The 24,734-nt window shown below is 42.3% G+C and overlaps 5 protein-coding genes and 1 long non-coding RNA gene across 18 annotated transcripts in view; 1 reads left to right on the top strand and 5 right to left on the bottom strand.

Annotated features, from left to right (window-relative positions):
- The window catches only part of LOC106610073 (zinc finger protein 214), an 844,054-nt gene that overhangs the window by 197,869 nt on the left and 621,451 nt on the right, over positions 1-24,734 (top strand). The gene's annotated exons all lie outside the window — the stretch shown is intronic.
- Positions 1-24,734, bottom strand: part of LOC106610072 (neurotrophin receptor-interacting factor homolog) — a 437,457-nt gene that overhangs the window by 170,161 nt on the left and 242,562 nt on the right. The gene's annotated exons all lie outside the window — the stretch shown is intronic.
- Positions 223-1,329, bottom strand: LOC123744284 (uncharacterized). Its single transcript, XR_006770867.1, has 2 exons — positions 1,175-1,329; positions 223-531 (listed from the first exon to the last, which is right to left on the bottom strand). It is a non-coding gene; the product is annotated as an uncharacterized lncRNA (long non-coding RNA).
- LOC106610131 (neurotrophin receptor-interacting factor homolog) lies at positions 2,138-13,721 on the bottom strand. Its single transcript, XM_045723161.1, has 6 exons — positions 13,215-13,721; positions 12,693-12,823; positions 12,331-12,495; positions 5,250-5,414; positions 3,634-3,745; positions 2,138-3,401 (listed from the first exon to the last, which is right to left on the bottom strand). The coding sequence occupies exons 1-6, from the start codon at positions 13,498-13,500 to the stop codon at positions 2,434-2,436; spliced, it is 1,827 nt and encodes a 608-aa protein (XP_045579117.1). The 5' UTR covers positions 13,501-13,721; the 3' UTR covers positions 2,138-2,433.
- Positions 11,026-13,715, bottom strand: xfin (Zinc finger protein Xfin). The gene is given in 3 exon segments (NM_001173720.1): positions 11,026-12,495; positions 12,693-12,823; positions 13,215-13,715. A coding segment is annotated over 1 exon segment (372 nt). The 5' UTR covers positions 11,747-12,495; positions 12,693-12,823; positions 13,215-13,715; the 3' UTR covers positions 11,026-11,374.
- On the bottom strand, positions 16,687-23,160 carry LOC106610101 (zinc finger protein 34-like). The gene is made up of 3 exons (XM_014209269.2): positions 22,655-23,160; positions 22,165-22,295; positions 16,687-18,167 (listed from the first exon to the last, which is right to left on the bottom strand). The coding sequence occupies exons 1-3, from the start codon at positions 22,911-22,913 to the stop codon at positions 16,989-16,991; spliced, it is 1,569 nt and encodes a 522-aa protein (XP_014064744.2). The 5' UTR covers positions 22,914-23,160; the 3' UTR covers positions 16,687-16,988.

Consider the following 24,734-nt stretch of genomic DNA (forward strand, 5'->3'; position numbering starts at 1 on the left):
AAATCAAAACCAACATTTAGGGAGCTTTATGAAACGAAATGTACATATTAAAGCCACTAAATACAGGCTATTAAGTAACAACAAGCCTGACTTGAAATATCGACATGAAAATTAAAATACCCTGGAATTAAACTGCTGACTACAAATGCAAACTGTCAGATCAATCCTAAACATAATGCATTGAAATAAATGGCATGCAATCAAAGGAATTACTTAGAATCATCAAAGACATATACATGTTTATTTAGTTCTCTCAGGGTGACAGGTTTAGCCGAACAGAAATCTAGATTTTGCTGTTTTGAAGCAAGCACGGTCATCCTCAGCATCAACGGCGATCGGCTGGCGTGGGTCTTTCTCCGCCAGTCTTGTGGAGCTGTGCTTGGCCTGAAGGTGCTTCTTGATATTTGAAGTTGGCACAATTTTTATTATGTTTTTTTCTCCTTTAATTCTACCAATTCAAAATAATGTGAATACTTCCACGATGTAAAGGCTGTTGTCTCTGCCATCTTGCTGGCTTCCCGCCACAACGTTCTTGAAGAAACAAAAAGTGTGTGAACTTAGGGAAAGGATTTGTTTTTGGGGGGCCCAAAAAACAAAACAAAAAAGTAACAATTTGCTTATTTGAAAACATAACTAAGTAACGGATTACTTCAGTTGAAAAACTAAGGCGTTAAGTTACTCTTTACTACAAAAAAATAATTTGAGTACTCTACACCCAACACTGCTGAGGAATCACTTTAACATTAGGCTGCAGCACCCAGCTGTCGCAACATGCACTGCTGCCTTCACCATAAATAATATGCACACAGTCAATCACACATTGCCATCACATGCATACCCATTTTTATCCTGCTTATATAAAAGAATCAGGACAGTGCATCATCATATGCAGTTTTACCAACAGGTCCTTTTCTCCTGCTCAGTTCATAAAAAGGAAAAGTGCCATATCTGTAATTCGGAGTTTCATCCTGTTGAGACTTTAATTTAATCCTTCACTTCAGCCGTATCTGTCAGATGGAGCTTCAATTTAATCCTTCACTCTAGCTACCATGATTGTATTGCAATACACTACACCCCAAAAGGTGTCAAAAGAGCTCTCTTGTGACATAAACATACAGACAACAGACTCATGCAGCGCTCGCAACCCAGAAAAATATGAAGGAGACACACTTACCAATGCTTTCCACACCAAACAATTATCCGATTCACTAGAGTTCTTTGCCAGATTGGTGGGGTCACACACAGATACAAATGTGGTCAGTACCTTTAACATTAACTTTACAGGTGAGGTGGTGCAACTAAATCAAATTCATCTAATTCTAAATTAAAATGAAAGAGCACTCACCTCTTTTGTCACGTGTCCTCCGGTGATAAACGCACCCTTCTCGCAGCGCCAATGTTAGGAATTGAAAACTGTTCAAAGTTTGGAGAAATGCCAGATGGAAAATATAAGGTGAACAACTTCTATATTTTACAGGTCTAATAGACAGACACTTTCCTCTAAGAGGTTATCAAAAAATCTCCCCCCCTCCAGTGGGGAGGAATGACCTAAATATTCTTGTCTTATCTGTTCGCTGTTTCACCCTTCTGTGCCCGGTGCCAAAGCATTAAATCAAGGCAGAGCCCTTGGGGTTGAATAGACTATACATTTGAAACATCTTAATCGCTTAAGGACACCCATGGACGATTTTATGGCTCAGGGGCCAAGATACCAGTTACTGAGACCTGCTTCACGGTGTGATATCTGGCCTTACAGAGGGTACCTAGGCCACATTCCACTATGGAATAATCATCATAAAATAGCATTCTAACACACAGAAATATGATATTATAAAATGTTAACCACAGTCAAGCCCATCTCTAACTGGTGAATTTTTCCTAGCCACCATGCTTCTACATCTGCATTGCTTGCTGTTTGGATTTAGGCTGGGTTTCTGTATAGCACTTTGTGACATCTGCTGATATAAAAAGGGCTTTTTATTTTTTTAAATGTATTGATTCAAGTACCTAAGAATATGGAGCCATTGGAGTTTATTAAATGTGTTGATTCAAGAATTAAGTTTAATGTTTTGGTTCCACTGAGTTAGGGGAAACTCGCGTCCCTGCAATGATACTAAAATAACCTAGTCAGTCAGCACAGAGTCAATTTTGTATTTAATTTAAACAAAATGGTCATACATACATAAAAGAAGTACAATTAAGGCACTATAATTTCCTCATTATAAATAAACAACAACATCAAAGAACAGGACAAAATTGTCACTTCATCAGTGAAGCACTTGTACAGACACCATCACACCAACCATCACCATATAATCTACTCTGCCTCATCATACTAATTATTTCCTCATGTCACCTCATCCAGTTCCCTACTACATCCAAAATCAACAGAATTAACTACAAACAAACTAGCTAGTACTACATTACATGTCACTATACATGGGCCGTGTGCATTTTCTGCTGGTGTATCCTGAGGTAGCCCCTCTCTGAGAACCTCTTCCCGCAGTGCGTACAGGCGAACGGCTTCTCTCCAGTGTGGATCTTCAGGTGCCTCTTCAGATGGGGCTGGTGGGAGAACCTCTTCTCACACTGGGGGCAGCTGTAGGGTTTCTCCCCTGTGTGGACCCTCTGATGCCTCTTCAGGTTGGACGAGTCTGAGAAACTGGCACGGCACAGGTGGCAGCCGAACGGTTTCTCCCCCGTGTGCATCCTCTGGTGGATCGCCACCTGTTTGGGGAAACTGAAGACTTTCCCACAGAACGAACAAGGGAAGTGCTTTTCTTTGGTGCCGCCACCTTTACTGATTCCATCTCTACTATTGTCATTTGTCAATGGGCTTGTGTAGCCACTCAGTGTTGATGCAATGGCATTGTCTGAGGTCTGGTTTAACATTAGGGGAGTGTGAGGAGGATGAAGGCCAGGGCGTGTCTGTGTTGTCGCAGGGTCCATGTTCCAGTTGATAGATCCTATAGAAGGCAGGCTGAAGGAAGCACCTGTTAAGGGGTTAACCTGAGGCTCCATCAGTCTCTCTGAATCACAACTATAGGAGCAGGACGGAGCATCGCTAGCCGAGTCTGTATCTGTTCTCTCCAGCTGCATACGGACACCTCCCCTTCCACCCGGACCAAATCTATGTCTCATCCTGGTCTCAGCCAGTCTGTTGTCATGGAGACTACGTTTGGTTGTTGTTTTGTGTTCGATTGTCTTTTTCTGGTTGTGGTTAACAGTGTTGTTCCCCAGCCTAGAGTTGAGGACGCTGTCCAATCCACTGACCTCCACTATGTCGCCTCTGGTCCTGGCCTGCTCAGTGATGTCATCCCCCTGGCTCTTGGCTGCACCCATCTGGGTCTGGGAATCCAAGATGGCCGCCCAGTCTCCTCTGTAATCCTCCAACCAACCACCTGCAGGAAGAGGTTAGAAAATATACTTTATAAACATGGCATAGAACTCTACATATGGAGTTTTTTTTCTCAATTACCTGGTAAAGTTAATACATTGTGTGTTTTTTTTAAAATGTAAACATAAGTTGTATTGATTTAATTTTATAAATTAAGAAAAAATAATAGCCAGGTGCATCACTATTCCCATTGAAGATCTATTACTGTATGTAGGCTATATGTATTTCTCCCTTACCTTGCTCCCCCATCTTTACTCCACTCAGCAGATCAATGCTCTCTGGTTGGTCTTCTATTGTCTCCTCTTTGACTATCAGCAGATCAGGCTTCCCATCCTCCATGTCTACTGACTGTAGGAGATACAGAGCATGGTTTCCGTTAGGAAAGTGTGGCGCCGGACATTTGAGAAATGTACCGGACCCATAAGCATTGGATGCATAACCTGAATAGGGCGTCCACCCACCACAGAATGGCGCAAATGGAATGGCATCAAATATAAAATACATGGTTTCTAACATTCCACCGATTCCGCTCCAGCCATTACCACGAGCCCGTTCTCCCCAATTAAGGAGCCACCAACCATGGTGCTCAGAATGAAATAAATCACATTTAGAATATGGGTAGTTCATATTAACAGAACAAGTCTAGGATGCGACAATGCAATGATGTGTGGTCCTTCTTACTGAATTCTGAAGTGCACTTTTTAAAAATGTATTTTTATTGAACCTTTATTTAACTTGGCAAGTCAGTTAAGAACAAATTCTTATTTACAATGACGGTCTACACCGGCCAAACCCGGACGTTACTGGGCCAATTGTGTGCCGCCCTATGGGACTCCCAATCATGGCCGGTTGTGATACAGCCTGGAGTCGAACCAGGGCGTCTGTAGTGACGCCTCTAGCACTGAGATGCAGTGCCTTAGACCGCTGCGCCACTCGGGAGTCCAAGACTGTGAATATGTTAGAATAACTGTCCACGTGTACTTTTCCTCAGACAACAAGATGAGTAACGAACAGCAAAATCGCTAGCCTATGTCAATCTACTAAAGTAGAAAAGTTTAGATTACCTATTCTATTGGTCACTTTGTAGAGAAAGAAGTAGCCTATTCCAAACAGACTCTGGGACAGTTGTGGGACAATAGATCCCAAATTCATACAACCAGTAGGCCAAGGCCACATAAGAAAAACATTCAAAAGCAATGAGTCTGAAGCAACACACACGCCAATTTAACTACACTAAATTATGCAAATTAGCCTATAGACTGATAAGTATGACCAGTCAAATGTATTTCCACTGGTATTTCCATAAATGAATAGGCAAAAAAGCATTATTTCGCAATTTGATTTTTTCTTCTTCTCCCGGACTATTGGCTGGCACCAATTTTATTTATCTGCTTTAAAAAAAAAAGGCGGAAAAAAGCTGGCTATTACTGGCTAACAGAAAGCCTGATACAAAGTGAGAGGATGTTTGATCAAGAAATCTGATATTAGCACCCTGCTATGGAGCATGTTATGATTGAGCAATAAGGGATTGCTATGAGTACAATGCAAACATGTTAGTTGATTTGATACTATGCAAATGTGGTAGTACATTTGATTACTAGACACTCTAATGGTTTGATAATGCAAAGGCATGGTCAAACACTTTCATCACAACCTGGGCCATATCCACAAAGCGTCTCAGAGTAGAAGTGCTGATTGAGGATCAGGTCCCCACCCGTCTACATACTGTAGTCTTATTCATTATGATATAAAAGACAAAACTGATCCTAGATCAGCAGTCCTACTCTGACACATTTTGTGGATACGGGCCCTGATCTAATACCATGCAGACAGTAGTTCACAGTGGGTTTACCTCAGTGAGACTGTGTGTGGTCCTGTGCTGCTCATCTGGGTCCTCTGTGGGATCAGGAGAAGGTGTAGTCTGGTTGTCCTCCATGACCATGGTCCCCTCAGGCTTCCCCAATCCCTCCTCACAGCCCTCCTCCTTCACCAGCAGCACCTCTGGACCCTCCTCCTCCTGGAAGAGACAGGTGATACAGATCACACAGACATACACTCCCTCAGGTACGTACACACACAAAGATAAACACACTTTAAACATTGCTTGGCCATACTGCAAACATAAGCAACTATTTACATTAAAATAGTTTCTCCAGCTCAATATGAGTATCAGCCAATTAAAAACTTTGAAAACCTAGCAGTCAAACTGTGAAATGGTTCCAATTGTTTTTCCACCATAGGGGATTTTAGAAAAACTTAAAATAAGGGCTGGGTTTCGTGTAGACTTACCCTGGCGTGACATTTTGATAACCATGTAAATGTCTCTCGGACAAGGTGACTTATCAATATATTCTGCACTATTTACTCTCAGATTTGAAAATGCTAATTAGCATCAAAGTAGACATCATGCAAGACTACAAATCCCTGCAAACTCCTGCACGTCATCTCTAGCGGACACCTTTGCTAACAGGTTTTGTGTCACTTTACTTAACCAAGACAGTTTACAATTGTCCATTTAAAGAAATGTAGCCAGTGTATTCATTACTAAACATAGCTAACATTAATGCTGAGAATCTTACCTTTGCCTCTATTTGGTAGTCTCATCCAGATCATCATGGCATTTGTAGTTCTTTACGATAGCCACATTAGCAGCTAATTAGCATTTCATTTTTGGCGGTAACTACAGGCAAATTTAATTGCTAAAAGTCATCATGTCCTAGAGAGATTTACACAGTTATCAAAGCGTCACGCCACGGTAAGCTTATACAAAATACATCCCTTATTTTAAGTGTTTCTAAAATCCCCTTTGGGAAAAATGAATGGTGAAAAACGATTGGAACCATTTCCTTGTTTGACCGCTAGGTTTTATGGGTATTATGACTCATACTGTGGTCTACAGGGGGCACAGTCAGGAGGATTCAGAAGACTCAAGAGGTATGCTTAGATGTTAGGGCTGGGATGATACCAGTATCGCAATATTTTTTTTCATGCCAAAAATTTTAACACAAAGCAGACAACTCTTTGGTCCTTTAAAAACCTGCTGTATGTAACATATTGTGTGTTAAGGAAAATAAATAAATGTGAGTCTGGATGAAAACACAATGATGTTTGTTTTCAACATTAGGGCCGTTTTCCTAAAAAAGTTAAATCCACTTCGTGTTTTGTTTCCTTGCCACGACACTAACGAATATTGTGATACTGGTATAGTCCCGGTACTATTAGATATACAGAAAAATAGACATATGGTTGTTAAACCCATCATGGTGGACATAAATATGTTGTGGGTAAAAAATAAGTCTGCAATGATAAGTAAACATCAGACAAACCTGACAACTATTTTGAGGTGTACAGTACCGTAAATTCCGGACTATAAGCCGCAACTTTTTCCCAGGCTTTGAACCTCGCGGCTTAAACAATGACGCGGCTAATATATGGATTTTTCCCTCTTTCAATTTTTTTTTCTCCAAAAAAACACATTCTGTGACGTGCTCAGTTTTTTGGCGGCATGAAGCTTTCATTAGACCAATGAAATTGCCAAACGGGTTAAGGTCAAACAACTTTTTTGTTTACTGTTTAGATTAAATCGAGCGCTCTCAAACTTCCCATCATTCTGATTACGGTAGTCATTTTGTCACCCTCATCATGGCAAAGACACGGAGAAATGCATATGATGCAGCTTTCAAGTTGAAGGCGATTGATCTGGCTGTTGGAAAAGGAAATAGAGCTGCTGCACGGGAGCTTGGTCTTAATGAGTCGATGATAAGACGTTGGAAACAGCAGCGTGAGGAATTGACTCAGTGCAAAAAGACAACTAAAGCTTACCGCACATTTTTTGTTACAAGCCGTGTTTCATTAAAGCCTGTGTAAAGTTCATTTGTTTCAATGTACCGGTAGGCACCTGCGGCTTATAGACATGTGCGGCTTATTTATGTTAAATTCAGTGGGTGCGGCTTATATTCAGGTGCGCTTAATAGTCCGGAAATTACGGTAGGTGTTTGTTAGTGTGTGGTAATTTGTAGGTATATTTAGTAAGTGTATATTGGTTATAAAGCCCTATCAGGGTATGCAGAATAGGGTGAGATCAGATGTGATGTACAATAGAGTCTCAATGAAAGTCTTGGAATGAAAAGTCCCATTTTGTATTTATGAAACACAAACAAGTTTTAAATACACCATCTAAAAACCACACATACACGTCTCAAATAAAAATCTGCATGAACTTGATGAACTGCATTCATTTTCTCATTAAAGGTATCATGGGGAAAATTAAGTAGTTGAATGGAAGTAATGAAACAGGCATTTGTGAACATCATATAGGCTACACAGTACAAACACAACATGTAACAAACTTTAGGCTTATACTGTACACTGAGTATACAAAACATTAAGAACACCTGCTCTTTCCATGACAGACTGATCAGGTGAAAGCTATGATCCCTTATTGATGCCACTTGATGAATCCACTTAAAAAATCCTCCTTCATCTACACAGATTTTAAGTCTTGAGACAATTGAGACAGGGATTGTGTATGTGTGTCATTCAGAGGGTTAATGGGCAAGAGAAAATATTTTAGTGCCTTTTAACGGGGGATGGTAGTAGGTGCACTGGTTTATGTCAAGAACTGCAACACTGCTGGGTTTTTCACGCTCAACAGTTTCCTGTGTGTATCAATGGTCCACTATTCAAAAGGACTTTCACCGACTTGTAGAGTCCATGCACCAATGAATTGAGGCTGTTCTGAGGGCAAAAGGGGGGGCTGACACGCAATATTAAGGTGTTTCTAATGTTTGGTATACTCATGCCTTATACAGTGCTTTCAGAAAGTTTTCATAGCCCTTGACTTATTCCATATTTGGATGACAAGCACACCCATAACATGATGCAGCCACCACCATTCTTGAAAAAAATATGAAGAGTGCTACTCAGTGATGTTGTTTTGGATTTGCCCCAAACATAACACTTTGTATTCAGGACAAAAAGTTAATTTCTTTGCCACATTGTTTGCAGTTTTACTTAAGTGCCTTATTGCAAACAGGATGCATGTTTTGGAATATTTTTATTCTGTACAGGCTTCCTTCTTTTCGCTGTCATTTAGGTTAGTATTGTGGCGTAATTACAATGGTGTTCCATCCTTAGTTTTCTCCTATCACAGCCATTAATCTCTGTAACTGTTTTAAAGTTACCATTGAACTCATGGTGAAATCCCTGAGCGGGGTTTCCTTCGTCTCCGGCAACTGAGTTAGGAAGGACGCAGTGACTGGGTGTATTGAAACACCATCCAAAGTGTAATTTATAACTTCACCATGCTCAAAAGGATATTCAATGCCTGTTTTTACCAATAGGTGCCCTTCGTTGTGAGGCATTGGAAAACCTCCCTGATCTTGTATGTATGTATGTATGTATGTATGTATGTATGTATGTATGTATACACACACACACACACACACACACACACACACACACACACACACACACAGTGCATTCAGAAAGTATTCAGACCACTTGACCTTTTCCTCATTTTATTACGTTACAGCCTTATTCTAAAATTGATTAAATTGTTTTCTCCCCTCAATACCCCATAATGACAAAGCAGGTAAAGACATTTTTCAAGTGTATTAAAAAACAGAAATATCACATTTACATAAGTATTCATTCTGGTCTCCCCAGAGACGTTCGATCGGGTTCAAGTCCGGGCTCTGGCTGAGCCACTCAAGACATTTAGGGACTTGTCCCGATGCCACTCCTTATGTTGACTTGGCTGTGTACTTGGGGTCGTTGTCCTGTTGGAAGGTGAAGCTTTGCCCCAGTCTGAGGTCTTGAACACTCTGGAGCAGGATTTCATCAAGAATCTCTCTGTACTTTTCCCTCAATCCTGACTAGTCTCAAAGTCCCTGCCGCTGAAAACCATCCCCACAGCATGATGCTGCCACCACCATGCTTCACCGTAACGATGGTGCCAGCTTTCCTCCAGAAGTGACGCTTGGCATTCATGCTAAAGCGTTCAATCTTGGTTTCATTAGACCAGAGAATCTTGTTTCTCATGGTTGGAGAGTCCTTTAGGTGCCTTTTGGCAAACTCCAAGCGGGCTGTCATGTGCCTTTTACTGAAGTGGCTTCTGTCTGGCAACTCTACCATAAAGGCCTGATTGGTGGAGTGCTGCAGAGATGTCTGTCCTTCTGGAAGGTTCTCCCATCTCCACAGAAGAACTCTGGAGCTCTGTCAGTGACCATTGGGTTCTTGGTCACCTCCCTAAAGAAGGCCCTTCTCCCCTGGCGGCCAGCTCTAAGAAGAGTCTTGGTGGTTCCAAACTTCTTCCATTTTAGAATGATCAGGGCCACTGTGTTCTTGGGGCCCTTTAATGCTGCAGACATTTTTTGGTACCCTATCCCAGATCTGTGCCTCAACGCAATCCTGTCTCGGAGCTCTACGGACAATTCCTTGGAGCTCACGGCTTGGTTTTTGCTCTGACATGCACTGTCAACTGTGGGGCCTTATATAGACAGGTGTGTGCCTTTCCAAATCATGTCCAATCAATTTAATTTAACACAGGTGGACTCAAGTTGTAGAAACATCTCAAGGATGATCATTTTCGAGTCTCGTAGCAAAGGGTCGGAATACTTATGTAAATAAGGTATTTGTTTTTTATTTTTAAATAAATGTACTAAAATTTCAAAAAGCCTGTTTTCGCTGAATACTTTCCGAATGCAGTGTGTGTGTGTGTGTGTGTGTGTGTGTGTGTATGTATGTATATGTGACCTGTTTCAGGAAACTAGATATATGTTGCAAGTCACGACTTCACAGGAGAGCCATTTTAAAGTTTTTTTTTTTTATCAAAATGTGTTTTTTGGTAGAAATGCCTTCTGGAACATGTGAAATTTCATAACATGTGCCTTAATAACAAACTTGTATGCCATCTGTAAATACGAATACAATTGTTAAATTACGAGCCTTGTTGGTTCAGCCACAGAAAAAGACAGAAACCTTTCCACTAGCCAAGATTGGCTGAGATAATGAGTGGGCTGGACATGCTGAGAGAAGAGTTCAGATTGGTCTGCCATATAGAGGGCTTATGTCTATTTGAGATGGTCAGTCTGTGTGTTAGGAATCCTGTCGAACGTGGCTTTAAAAAAAAAAGTTATTGTGTTGTGGAGCTGCATAAGTGTTGCTATCCACTTTCTGGAGGATCAAGTTATATATATATATATAAAAAATTAGATTTTTTCTTCTTCTTTAAAGCAACAATAGAATACAGACAACACAAATGGCCACTCCCAGAGGGTGAGCTCGTACCCACCGGCCCGAGGTGCCGGCAAGGAAAAACCTACAGTAATCCCATCCCCACCCCTGAATGCAGGACCTCAAACATTTACACTGTACATTTGTGTATATACTTATTCCAACAACACTTGAATCTGTTTTTTAAATTCACTGCTCGACTGAGAGACCTTACAGATAATTGTATGTGTGGGGTACAGAGATGAGGTAGTCGTTAAAAGATCATGTTAAACACTATTATTGCACACAGAGTGACTCCATGCAACTTATGTGATTAGTTAAGCAGATTTTTACTCCTGAACTTATTTAGGCTTGCCATAACAAAGGGGTTGAATACTTATTGACTCAAGAACTTTCAGCTTTTCATTTTTTATTCATTTGTAAAAAGAAATTAAACATAATTCCACTTTGACATTATGGTGTATTGTGTGTAGGCCAGTGACACAAAATCTCAATTTAATCCATTTTAAAATTCAGGCTGTAACACAACAAAATGTGGAAAAAGTCAAAGGGTGTGAATACTTTCTAAAGGAGCTGTATCCCTCAATGTCTGGGCCTTGCACTACAACGCTCTTAGTTGTTGTAGAAATTGACCCACTCCTGCGGTTTACTTTGTGCATTTATGTAATCTCGTTGAGTCTACCTTTAATGCAGGGTTTGATCTAAATGTCAGAAGCTATCGAGTGGAATGGTGACTTTATGTTATAGAGTGGAATGTTTTTTCTGCTGGTGTATCCTGAGGTAGCTCCTCTCTGAGAACCTCTTCTCGCAGTGCATACAGGCAAATGGCCTCTCTCCTGTGTGGACCCTCTGATGCCGCTTCAGGTCACCAGCCTGAGCGAAGTGCATGTGACACTGGGTACAGCTGAAGGATTTCACCCCTGTGTGGACCCTCTGGTGGATCTCCACCTTCTGGGGGCAGCTGAAGCCTTTGTTACAGAACATGCAGAGGAACCGTTTCTCTTTACTATTGCCTGATGTGGCTCCCCCTCCCTGAGCCTGGGCTCTAGTCCTGTCGTTTGAGTTCAATACCTGATTGAAAAGGACGCGGCCGTGTGAATCGGAAGGCCCCATCGACGTGGACACTGGGTCGCAATCCTTGAACGTGTGTAAAGGTGAGTGGGTCGGGAATTTAGATTTGTCTCTAAGTTTTCCCTGTAGTCTAAGAAGTCACTGGTGTTGTCCTGCGAGTGTCCTTTTCCTAAGTGAGTCTCATCTGCATTCCATGTCAGAGGAGAGTCACCCTCCACTTTCAGAGTCACCTCATCTACGACCAGACCCTCCCCTTTCTCGTCTAGGCACACTTCAGAGTATACACTACTACTGTACTGGTTCCAGTCCCCTCTAGGCAGATCGATCTGTGTCTCTAAACCCAAGGATATGTTGCCAGGGTCCATCTCTGTAGCGTAAGAACAAGACGGATCATCACCGCCAGAGTGTAACGCGTCACCATCCCCACGGGAATAAACCATCCTCTGGCTCTGGTGAAATACTGGTAAATACTCTGAGCCAGGAGCATGAGGACAGCCCAGTTTCCCCAGCCTCAGTCTCTCTGGGTCTGATCTTTGATCAAATCCTGTGTGTAAGAGGCTGTGTGTTACAATTAAAGTCTCAGTGTCTGTCTCTGACTCGAGGACGGCGTTTGGCATTCCACTGACCTCCGTGATGCTGCGTTGGATCCTGGACTGGGGCGCGGCGGCGAGGTCCTCCATGGCTTCAAGGGAAGCTCCAGCTGCTGCAGTCTGGATGTCTCTGCTGTGCTGTGGGTCCTCCTCTCCTTCAGACCTCTCAAGCTTGACCCCAGGACCTGCAGCCTCTGCATCCTGACACAAGAAGAGAGGAGGTTGTTATTTGTATCCAGTTCAATTGGATAACAATGTCATAGGGAAGTCTCAAACTCCCCTATGGCAGATACATTAGGATGTACATGTAAGCAAGTGAATAGCTGAGGGGAGTCTTTCTGAAATAAACTGATCACATTTGATATACTGTAATTTTAATGTAACACTATGACACTAACCTCTATCACAATAACGTGCTGGGTTGAGGTTCCACTCCCCTCATCAACAGTGATTGGTTGGTCATCTCTCCATGTAATGTGTCCAGCTGGCTTCACAAAGCTCCTGTGGCCTCCAGTGAGATCTCCTTCACCTGAGAGTGTGATTGGGGGAAAAGAGGTGGTTAAGTTAGGTACTGTCAATGCTCAAAGCTATTGTACACTATTGACACTGTCTAGAATTGGCAAGGATGTAAGGTAACACATCTCATAACTTATTGATACTATTTATTTTTGATCAATGTATTATGTTCCATGTATCACACTGTTTTCATTGAGTAAATAATAGGAAATGCAGTAAATAAAGAATCTGGTTAAATTATATTTTGTCTTTGCCCAAGATAACTAAGTAATCAGATGAACTATTGCATACTAACTCTCCAAAAACTGACCAAGACTCAATTCTGATTAACACATCTAAAATTACACATGCGCAGAGGGGAACCGGCGACATGCCCCGCATCCTTGACCTTCTTCAAAATGTACCTCTTGCCATTCCTCTGTATCGGTCGAGGATCTTGACACTTCTGGGACGACTGGCGAGGACGCGATCTCGCATTGTCCTCTCTGCGCGCTCCCGTGACAATTTCAGTTCAAGTAGCTGTAGTTTCCTCCGCAATGCACTATTTTCTTTCTGGCTTTGAGTTATTTCCAAACGAAAGACTGCATAGTCGTCGTCTACGAGTTTACAGACATCTGCCACGGCGGCATTCGCTAACACCTCCATAATGGAGGCTATTTGAGTGTGAAAAACCATACAGTTAGCAGCCATTGTTAACTAACTTAGCAGCTAGGTAGCGTTACCTAGATAGCTAACCTATATTAACCAAGTCCTGTTTCCAACGCGGATTAAAGACTACATGGGGTAAGTATGTGATGCTGTGCAGTTAAATGAGCCATAGTTTGAGTTCCAGGGTGTTAATAAACGTCTAAATAACAACAAAAAACGCTAACGTGGAAATTGTTCTTAGTTACTGTTTACTTCCGTTTATACCGACGTGAAAGGATGTTGTAGCTCAAAGGGTGTGGCTAAATGAAAAGCGTATGCGCGCTGTTCTTTGAAATACGGTACTGCTTATCTCCTATTCAAGATCAGTCTTTCGAGCTTAGATCACTTGTTTAAAGAAGTGTGTTAGCAATAATAGAGTAGAATACAATTACTTTACTCCATCACCTCAGTACGGTAAACATTCAACTGTCCTTTTATCTAGCCTAGATTTACTGTCTCTCTAAAAACAGGCATTTACAAGCCTGTTTCAAATGACAAGTTTAATGAGGGGTATGTGTTTAAAAACCGAAGGGTCGTTCCATTTGATTTCAATCACTTTTTGACCACAACCCTTTTTGATTTGTATGAAATTTACCATACATATTTTCCCATGGTAGAAGTGGTCAGAAAGTGACTTTTTGGAACTTAAATGCCAAAACAGGCACTCAAGGTTTAACCATTTTGCATAGCATGGGGAAAAAAACATGTTTTCGTTAATTATTTAAACACGTGTAAACCGTTTTTTCTGCATATGTTGTAGTTTAGACACAGTTTTGCATAATGAGGTGTTTGTGTTGTGTCCGTCATCGGTTGAGACACAGCATGCTCGTGAATACAGGGTGGGTGTCATGTTTTGGCTGATAAATGTACTAAAATGTGAATAACTGACATTTCAACTTTCAAATGGTACCACAAAGATGATTGGAGGTCATCTTTGGGCACTTCCATCTCAATGTTTTAGCCCCAATTATTTTTGAAAAAGTAGATACTTTTTTCACATGGTTGGGGTTGAGAGAATTTTCAGGTATCAAAATGAGGTCGCGGACCAACAAAAAGTTTGGGTACCCCTGCTGTATCATGTGATCATACCCAGATGTTCAACTGAGGGACTTAGTAACCCCCCACACAAAAAAACAACTCTTACCACAAGACACTTCATCATAACTATATTTCAGATAAATAGTTCCCAGATATCCCGTGTATATCTCTAGCCACACTGCTGCGATTTCTCTCACTGGACACTCCTATGTCTGATAAGGTTACTTAGGAAGGAGAAAACCTCTGTCATTGAGCTTCCTCCTGGACCTCTAGCCATTGTTTGGGTGTTGCTGGGATTGTGTGCTCTGTTGTAGGCTAGGTGCCTCTCATGGTGAATGCCCATCCTGACTGTCTGTATTGGTGGGGTAACCCTGAGGTAACTGAGCAAGGCAACATCCAGGCCCAGTTCTTCTATGAATCCATTCACCAGGCATTAGACATGATGCCAAAGGAGAAGACAGACTTGCTGCTAGACTACATCCAGGGGGGTCTCCCACCACTCTCTGTGAAGGCTGAAGCCCAGGGTGACCTGATCTTTCATTCATGGATACTGTAGTGTTTATCATAGAGACCATCCTGTTCCTATCAGCCCCAGGCCCTGCTCCATCCCTGCGCTGAGACTGAAGAGAAGGGTCTGGGCTGCAGACTGGATCCCTGACTGAAGCCTCCGTCTCTCTGATGACCACCAGGACTGAGATTGTTCAGTCCACCTGTCGTGTTGTGAAGTCTCGGTCCTTCGCGGTTGGGTCCTGGTCCCGACTCTGGAAGGAAGAGCGGCGGCTCCTGATCCGGGTCCAGGGTTTGTGACCAGCATCCTCAGAGGTCCACTCTCTCCCACCAGTAACACTGGATATCAGCAGGTCTTCAGGGACAGCAGACTGTAAACAAAGTTTATACAGTAAAGCATAAAGGGTTAAAATACATTCTTTGCTGTACATACAGAAGCATGACATGTTATAACACAGCCAAGCCCATGTCTAAAACTGTGATTCAAGTACCTAACAATATAGAGCCATTGGAGTTAATTATATAAAAAATGTCCATATGTGTTGATTCAAGAATGAAGTATAATGTTTTGATTAGATTGAGATAAGGGAAATTCAGTCCCTGTAATGATACAAAAATATACAAGTCAGTCAGCAGTGTCAATTTTGTATTTAATTTGAACAAAATGGTCATACACTAACAACTGAAGTACAGTACTTTTATTGCACAAAATAATGTCAAGTAGAATAACTTCTCACTATGTTAACTCTAGAAATCTGTTACCCTCGACCAGTATCTAAAGGGACAAAGTTGCCACTCTTCATCAGTGAAGCATTTTTAGACACCATCACCTTATCTACTCTACTCATACTCATTCTTTCCTCAGTTCTCTACTACATCCTAAACCAACAGAATTAACTACAAACTAACTAGTACTACATCACTATACTCTATACATGGGCGGTGTGCATTTTCTGCTGGTGTATCCTGAGGTAGCTCTTCTCTGAGAACCTCTTCCCACAGTGCGTACAGACGAACAGCCTTTCTCCCGTGTGGACCTTCAGGTACATCTTCAGCTGGTGCTGGTGGGAGAACCTCTTCTCACACAAGGGGCAGCAAAACTGTTTCTCCCCCGTGTGGATCCTTTGGTGGATCTCTTCCTGTTTACAAAAACTGAAGGCTTTCCCACAGATTGAACACGGGAAGCGCCATCAGTCTCCCTTCTCCTCCTGGAAGAGATAAGTGATACAGATTACACAGACATACACTCCCTCAGGTATGTACACACAGAAAATGGAAACACTTTCAACATGGTGTTTACCCATCCCCACTATGTTTGAGTCCTATACTGTAGTTACAGAATTACTTAATTGTTGTTAAATCCATCATGGTGGACATAAATATGTTGTGGGTAAATATAAGTCAGCTATGATGTCAGACAAATCTGACTAAACTATTTGACATGTACAGTAGGTGTTTGTTAGTGTGTGGGTATGTGTAGGTATATTTAGTAAGTCCAAAATGGTTATAAAGTGCTGTCAGGTGTATGCAGAATAGGGTGAGATCAGATGTGATGTATACTAAAGAGTCTTACAATGAAAAGTCCCATTTTGTGTTTATGAAACATAAGTTAAATACACATTATGAAAACCACAAATACACATGTCAACAAAAAGCATGAACTGCATTTATTAACTCATTAAAAATGGAAAAAAATTAAGTAGTTAAATGGAAGTAATGAAATAGGCATTTGTGAACATCATATAGCCTACACGGTACAAACACAATATGTAACAGACTTCTTAGGCTTAAATATCACAATGTCTGGATGCAATATTCTACTCAGGAATATTCAACACTGAAATCTGTTACTCTCATTATTCCAAATGCATCTGTGGTTCTTTTCTGCTGACAACCATTAAATGTATATTTGTCTTTAATGCAGGGTTTGATCTAAACATTAGAAGCTATAGAGTGGAATGGTTTTTCTGCTGGTGTATCTTGAGGTAGCTCCTCTCTGAGAACCTTTTCCCACAGAGCGTACAGGCGAATGGCCTTTCTCCCGTGTGGACCTTGAGGTGCGTCTTCAGATGGTGCTGGTGGGAGAACTTCTTCTCACACTGGGGGCAGCTGTAGGGTTTCTCACCTGTGTGGACTCTCTGGTGCCTCTTTAGGCTGCCAGACTGCGCAAAGCGCATGTGACACTGGGTACAGCTGTAGGGTTTCTCCCCTGTGTGGATCCTCTGGTGCACCTCCACCGTCTGGGGGCAGCTGAAGGCTTTGTTACAGAACATGCAGAGGAACCGTTTCTCTTTAACATTGCCTGATGTGGCTCCCCCTCCCTGAGCCTGGGCTCTAGCCCTGTCGTTTGAGTTCAATACCTGATCGAAAAGGATTTGGCCGTACGAATCAGAAGGACCCATCGACATGGACACTGGGTCACGATCCCTGAACGTGTGTAGAGGGGAGTTAGTTGCCACATTTTGAGTTGTTTCTAAGCTTTCTCTGTAATCTAAGAAATCTCTACCCTGTGAGTGTCCGTCTCCAAGTTGACTATCGGCATTCCATGTTTGAGGAACGTCGCCCTCCACTTTTACAGTCACTTCATCTGTGACCAGACCCTCCCCTTTCTTATCTAGGCACCCTTCAGAGTATACACTACTACTGTACTGGTTCCAGTCCCCTTTAGACAGATCAGTCTGTGTCTTTAAACCCAAGGGCATGTTGCCAGGTTCCATCTCTGTAGCATAAGAACAAGACGGATCATCAACGTCCGTGTATAACGCATCCCCATCTCCACGGGAATGAACCGTTCTCTGGCTCTGGTGAAATACTGGTAAATACTCTGAGCCAGGAGCAAGAGGACAGCCCAGTGGCCCCACCACCAGTCTCTCAGGGTCTGATCTATGATCAGAGCCTGTGTGTAAGAGCCGGTGTGTTAAAGTCTTGGTGTCGGTCTCTGACTTGAGGACAGCGTTTGGCCTTCCACTGACCTCCGTGATGCTGCATTGGGTCCTGGGCTGCGCTGTGATAGGGTCCTCTGTGGCTACAGCGGGCGCTTCAAGTACTCCAGTCTGGATGTCTCTGCTGTGCTGTGGGTCCTCCTCTCCTTCAGTCCATTCGTGCTTGACTTTAGGACTTCCAGCCTGACACAACAAGAGAGGAGGTTAGGGCTGTGGCGGTCATGAAATTTTGTCAGCCAGTGATTGTCAAGCAAGTAACTGCCAGTCTCACGGTAATTGGCCGTTAATCAACAAACACATTAAGCATCTCCTAGCTTCCACGCATCGCCTACAAGCCACTGATGCAGACCTAATAAATCCATGTAATATAGCCTACACCACAATAAATCCATAATTTATTTTTAGACAGGTCTAAAGAAACATGATTTGAAGAAAATGTAGTCTATTTCAGAAGAATAGAATAGCATACTCTGATTTGTCCTTATGTTAGGTCCTGATCTGGCTATGCCAAATGGCTATGGGCTGCACCAGTACATTTAGCAGACAAGATTTGCTTAGAATTCTGTGGCATTATTTTATAGTATGAAGAAAACAATTGAAAAAAAGCTGAATAAAATAGAAAGGCTCATTTGAGGGAGTGCGCACATGCGGCTATTCTGTGTTGAGGTTAACAAAGAAACAGGTCCTCCTATATGCTTAATTTTAGAGTTATTTATGCAACTTTAGTTGTGATAAACGTTGGGCTATATGTTTAGATTTTTAAAACATTGCTGCATGACGCAACTAATGATGATTTGAAAAGTTGCATGTAAGGCATGAGCTCTGCTCTGTTTCTTGTGCAGGCTGCACACACTTCATCAGTCTCTCATTCACAATTTGCCAAGCACTTGATAATGCCTCTAATTTCCCGGTGGCATCCCCTTTGTGTGGCCGTAACGCCCCCTAAAAAAATCCACCCCTTTTGCGGCCAAAGTGGCCGTTGTGCCCTTGGGCTGAATATAATAATCATAATTCCCTTCTCCCGGCTGCCAAACGCCGTGCTCTGAAGCAACTCTGACTCACATGGATCTCTCAGATATCACAATTCTTATTAGCCAATGCCTGTCATCTGATTGGGTCCTTCTAAAAAGACATCTCAGCTCCGAAGTAGGCTACAAGTGGAGACCGACACATCGGGAACGCAACTGTGCGTGTCCTTCTTATCAAATTCCGAGGCACAAATTGAAGATGTTAGAAGAACAGTCAGCCAACAAGATGAGTAGAACTAACGGACAGCAAAAGCACTAGCCTACGTCAATCTACTATCCCCCATTGTACAAAAGTTGACCTATTCAATTGGTCAACTTGTCCTTCTGTGCGAGAAAGAAATATTCCAAATATACTCTGGGGACAGTTGTGGGATGCAATTGATCCCAAATTAATACAACCACTCGCACCAAAAAAAAAAAACATTTTAAAAGCGATGAGGCTGATGCCAACAGATCAGAACGTTTAGCTTAAAATGTTGATAAACTATTAGGCTATTTTGTCACATTTTAAGCACAGCAATGCGCAAACGGCAGTAGGCTATAAGCGCAGATGTTCCAAAATGCAATCAATTAGTCTCCCTATGGCTCAGTTGGTAGAGCATGGTGTTTGCAATGCCAGGGTTGTGGGTTCGATTCCCACGGGGGGCCAGTACAAAAAATAAATAAATAAATAAATAAAATGCATGAAATTAAATGTATGCAAGTCGCTCTGGATAAGAGCGTCTGCTAAATGACTAAAATCTAAATGTAGTGGGAAAGCACCATTCTCAAATGTGACCGCAAATGCGATTTATGCATGTAATGCTTTATTATAAAGGTGCATTTTTTTAATGGGGAAAATTATCTTCCCCAAACTAGAAACTCACGCACCACCTATGTATGCCAGTTAGGGTCTACACCGGTTGTAAAAAAAAAAGATGAATGTGCTTAATTTTAGGAAGTTATTTAGCCACTTTAGTTGTGATACAAACTTTATCAACGTATAGGTATATGGCTAGGCTACATGAGGTGTGTGACTGATTTGAAAAAGTCGCAAAAAAAGGCATACTCTGTTTCTTGTGGTAATACATAATATTACAAGTGAAAGACTAATATTGTCATCCATCAGACTATTGTTAATTTAATCATGTATATAATATACAGTGCATTTGGAAAGTATTCAGACCCCTTCACTTTTTCTTCACTATTTTCAGGTCTCTCCAGAGATGTTCGATCGGGTTCAAGTCCGGGCTTTACCTGGGCCACTCAAGGACATTCAAAAACTTGGCGCGAAGCCACTCCTACGTTGTCTTGGTTGTATGCTTCGGGTCGTTGTCCAGTTGAAAGTTGAACCTTCGCCCTAGTCAGGTTCTGAGCACTCTGGGGCAGGTTTTCATCAAGGATCTCTCTGTACTTTGCTCCATTCATCTTTCCCTCGATCCTGACTAGTCCCCCAGTCCCTGCCGCTGAAAAACATCCCCACAGCATGATGCTGCCACCATGCTTCACCGTAGGGATGTTATTGCCCAGGTAATGAGCAGTGCCTGGTTTCCTCCAGATGTGACACTTGGCATTCAGGCCAAAGAGTTCAATCTTGGTTTCATCAGACGAGAGAATCTTGTTTCTCATGGCCTGAGTGTCCATTAGGTGCCTTTTGGCAAACTCCAAGCAGGCTGTCATGTGCCTTTTACTGAGGAGTGGCTTCCGTCTGGCCACTCTACCATAAAGGCCTGATTTGGTGGAGTGCTGCAAAGATGGTCGTCTTTCTGGAAGGTTCTCCCATCTCCACAGAGGAACTCTGGAGCTCTGTCATAGTGACCATCGGGTTCTTGGTCACCTCCTTGACCAAGGCCCTTCTCCCCCGATTGCTCAGTTTGGCCAGGCGGCCAGCTCCAGGAAGAGACTTGGCGGTTCCAAACTTCTTCCATTTAAGAATGATAGAGGCCACTGTGTTCTTGGCGACCTTCAATACTGTAAACTTTTTTGGTACCCTTCCCCAGATCTGTGCCTCGACACAATCCTGTCTCTGAGCTCTTATGGCTTGGTTTTTGCTCTGACATGCTCTGTCAACTGTGGGACCTTATATAGACAGGCAAGTGCCTTTCCAAATCATGTCCAATCAATTGAATTTACCACAGGTAGACTCCTTGTAGAGACATCTCAAGGATGATCAATGGAAACAGGATGTACCTGAGCTCAATTTTTTGAGTCTCATAGCAAAGGGTCTAAATACTTTTGCAAATAAGTTATCTGTTTTGTATTTTTTTTATAAATGAGCAAAAATGTCTAAACCTATCTTCATGTTGTCATTATGGGGTACTGTGTGTAGATTGATGTGGGGAAAAAAAATATTGAATCCATTTTAGGATAAGGCTGTAACGTAACAATGTGGAAAAAGTGAAGGGGTCTGAATACCTTCTGAATGCACTGTATGTGTGAAATTAGTTTTGATTTATAATGGACCATTATCATGCACCGGTCTTAGGAACAGGGGCAGGGGGGAAAATATACATGTCATCTATGCACTTAAATAGCAAATGGAGGACTCTTTTCCTGTGGTTCATTTTCATCTCAGCCAGGTAGGCTATACTCCTGTTGTAAAGCGAAGCAATGTGCTTAATATTAGGAAAGTTGAGAAACAAATATAGTAGGCCTAGCCTATAGAAAGCTGATGGGTTCCTCTTTTTAATAGAGGACATCAAATCTCTGTTTTCTCAAGCAATTGCATAGCCTATAGAAATGCTGCGCAACATGAGCTCATGGGCACTCTTGAAGTATTTGATTTTCGATTACATTTGCATTGATGTTAGAGGGACAATAGAGGGCTGCGTAGCAGACAGTTAGCAAGTTTGGTAAGCTACTAATTACCATCAGCAGCATCAGAGCTAGGAGAAGCCTAGTTTCCGTGACTAAACGGTGTTGTGGATTTTGGCTGCGGTCATGACTCAAGACTGCCAGTGTGGCGGTAATTTGGTCACCGTAACAGCCCCACAGATTATTGTCGGTACATCAATTGTATTGGATAACAATGTCGTAAAGAAGTCTTAAAAGCTTCCCAATGGCAGATGTACATGTAAGCAAGTGAATAGCTGAGGGGAGCCTTTCTGAAATGAACGGGCCACATTTGATTTACAAAGTAACTGTATATTTTTATGTAACACTATTAAACTAACCTCTATCATGATAACATGCTGGGTTGAGGTTCCACTCCCCTCATCAACAGTGATTGGTTGGTCACCTCTCCATGTATTGTGTCCCACTGGCTTCACAAAGCTTCTGTGGCCTCCAGTGAGATGTCCTTCACCTGAGAAAGTGATTTGGGAAAAAGAGGTGGTTAGGTTAGCTACTGTCAATGCTCAACACTATATTGTACACTATAATTGGCAAGGGTGTAAGATAACACACCATGTAACCTCTTGATATACTATTCATAGATTTGATTATAATGATGTTGCATGCATCATATGGTTTTCAATGAGTAAATAATGGGAAAAGTAGTAAATCAAGTGTCTTTGTGCTAAGTAATCAGGGGTAGTATTGCATACTATCCACCTGACCTAGACCCAATTCTGGTTAACCGTATATGTGGTTGACACATCTAGTCACACATTAGAGGGGATCAGGGCGACAGGTCTCACAGCCTCGGCCTTTTGCAAAATGTACCGCTTGCCATTCCTTTGTATTGGTCGAGAATCTTGACACTACTGGGACGACTGGCGAGGACGCGCTCCCGTGCCACCTTCAGTTCCAGTAGCTGTAGTTTCCTCCGCAATGCCCTGTTTTCTTTCTGGCTTTGAGTTATTTCCAAACGAAACACTGCATAGTCGTCGTCTACGAGTTTACAGATGTCTGCCACGGCTGCATTTGCTAGTACCTCCATAATGGAGGCTATTTGAGTGTGAAAAACCATACAGTTAGCCATTGTTAGCAGCTAGCTAGCGTTATCTTGATAACATTTATCAACCAAGTCCTGTCTTCAACGCGAATTAAACGCTGCCTAGTGTAAGTATATGATGTAGTGCAGTTAAATGAGTCATATTTCGAGTTCCATGGTGTTAATAAACGTCTAAATTACAACAATAACCGTCTAAATTACAACAATAACGCTAACGTGGAGATTGTTCTTGGTCAGTTCACTTCCGTTTACACTGAAGAGAAAGGATCTTATTGGTTGGCATCATAGCTCAAAGGGTGTGGCTAAATGAATAGGGTATGCGCGCTGTTTTTGAATGACGCTACTGCTTATTACATTATGCTTCAAATCTCATGACTTGTTTTAGACTTGTTCAGAATGAACAGTGTTAGAAAGAAAATAATGAATTACTTTATTACAGCTACATAACTGTTCACACTATGCTAACACTTGACCATTTCTGTAAATCTGGTACCCCCACTGAATACTTTGGAAAATGTTAAACATTACATACATCTAGACTACTTTCTGTCAAGTTTTTTTTTACTCTTTATAAAATACCAGCATCTGATCACTTTATCAGTGAAGTATTTTTACAGATACCATTACACCAACCTTCACCATATAATCTTCTCATTCCTTCCTCCGTTCACCTCATCCAGCTCCCTACTACATCCAAAATCAACAGAATGAACTACAAACTTACTAATATTACATATCATTATACATGGGTCGTGTGCATTTTCGAAGGTAGCTCCCCTCTGAGATGTTCTTACAGGCGAACATCCTCTCTCCCGTGTGAACCTTCAGGTGCCTCTTTAGCTGGTGCTGTTAAGAGAACCTCTTCTCACACTGGGGGCAGCTGTAGGATTTTTCCAGTGTGGACCCTCTGGGGCCGCTTCAGGTTGGACAGGTGGGAGAAACTGGCCCAGCAGAGGTGGCAGCCGAACGGTTTTACCCCCGTGTGCATCCTCTAATGGATCTTTGAATGAACTGGCGCACTCACATTTTGGGATATATTTTGTATATGCACGGTTTATAAATGAGCCCCCTGGCCAACAGCCTGGAAGGATAGTCCCCTTTTCTTTAAACCCCCTGTAGATCTTCTAAAATCTCTTACACCCCAAAATATATCTGCTGCTGCCACATCTACAGGTAACTGCTGCCACATCTACAGGTAACTGCTGCCACATCTACAGGTAACTGCTGCCACATCTACAGGTAACTGCTGCCACATCTACAGGTAACTGCTGCCACATCTACAGGTAACTGCTGCCACATCTACAGGTAGCTGCTGCCCCATCTACAAGGTTGCTGCTGCCCCATCTACAAGGTTGCTGCTGCCCCATCTACAAGGTTGCTGCTGCCCCATCTACAAGGTTGCTGCTGCCCCATCTACAAGGTTGCTGCTGCCCCATCTACAAGGTTGCTGCTGCCCCACCTACAGGTTGCTGCTGCCCCACCTACAGGTTGCTGCTGCCCCACCTACAGGTTGCTGCTGCCCCACCTACAGGTAGCTGCTGCCCCACCTACAGGTAGCTGCTGCCACATCTACAGGTAACTGCTAAAATAAAGGAAACACTAGCATAAATGTCTTAATAGGGCGTTGGGCCACCACGAGCCAGAACAGCTTTAATGCGCCTTGGCATAGATTCTACAAATGTCTGGTAATCTATTGGAGGGATGCGACATCTATTCATCCACAAGACAGTCCATAACTTGGTGTTTTGTTGATAGTGGTGGAAAAGTCTCAGGCGCCGCTAAAGAATCTCCCATAAGTGTTCAAGTTGGTTGATATCTGGTTACTGAGATGGCCATGGCATATGGTTT

The sequence above is a fragment of the Salmo salar genome, chromosome ssa08 (assembly GCF_905237065.1).
Source record: "Salmo salar chromosome ssa08, Ssal_v3.1, whole genome shotgun sequence".
In the NCBI taxonomy this organism is placed as follows: Eukaryota; Metazoa; Chordata; class Actinopteri; order Salmoniformes; family Salmonidae; genus Salmo; species Salmo salar.

Excerpts from the sequence above, each read along its gene's own strand:
- LOC106610101 (XM_014209269.2), bottom strand. The coding sequence starts at position 22,913 with ATGGCTAACTGTATGGTTTTTCACACTCAAATAGCCTCCATTATGGAG. Across the intron at positions 22,296-22,654 it reads ATACAAAGGAATGGCAAGCG|GTGAAGGACATCTCACTGGA; the intron begins GTACATTTTGCA and ends TCACTTTCTCAG. Across the intron at positions 18,168-22,164 it reads AGCATGTTATCATGATAGAG|GCTGGAAGTCCTAAAGTCAA; the intron begins GTTAGTTTAATA and ends TTGTTGTGTCAG.
- LOC106610131 (XM_045723161.1), bottom strand. The coding sequence starts at position 13,500 with ATGGCTGCTAACTGTATGGTTTTTCACACTCAAATAGCCTCCATTATG. Across the intron at positions 5,415-12,330 it reads TCCAACGCAGCATCACGGAG|GAGGAGGAGGGTCCAGAGGT; the intron begins GTCAGTGGAATG and ends TGTCTCTTCCAG. Across the intron at positions 3,402-3,633 it reads AGTAAAGATGGGGGAGCAAG|GTGGTTGGTTGGAGGATTAC; the intron begins GTAAGGGAGAAA and ends CTCTTCCTGCAG.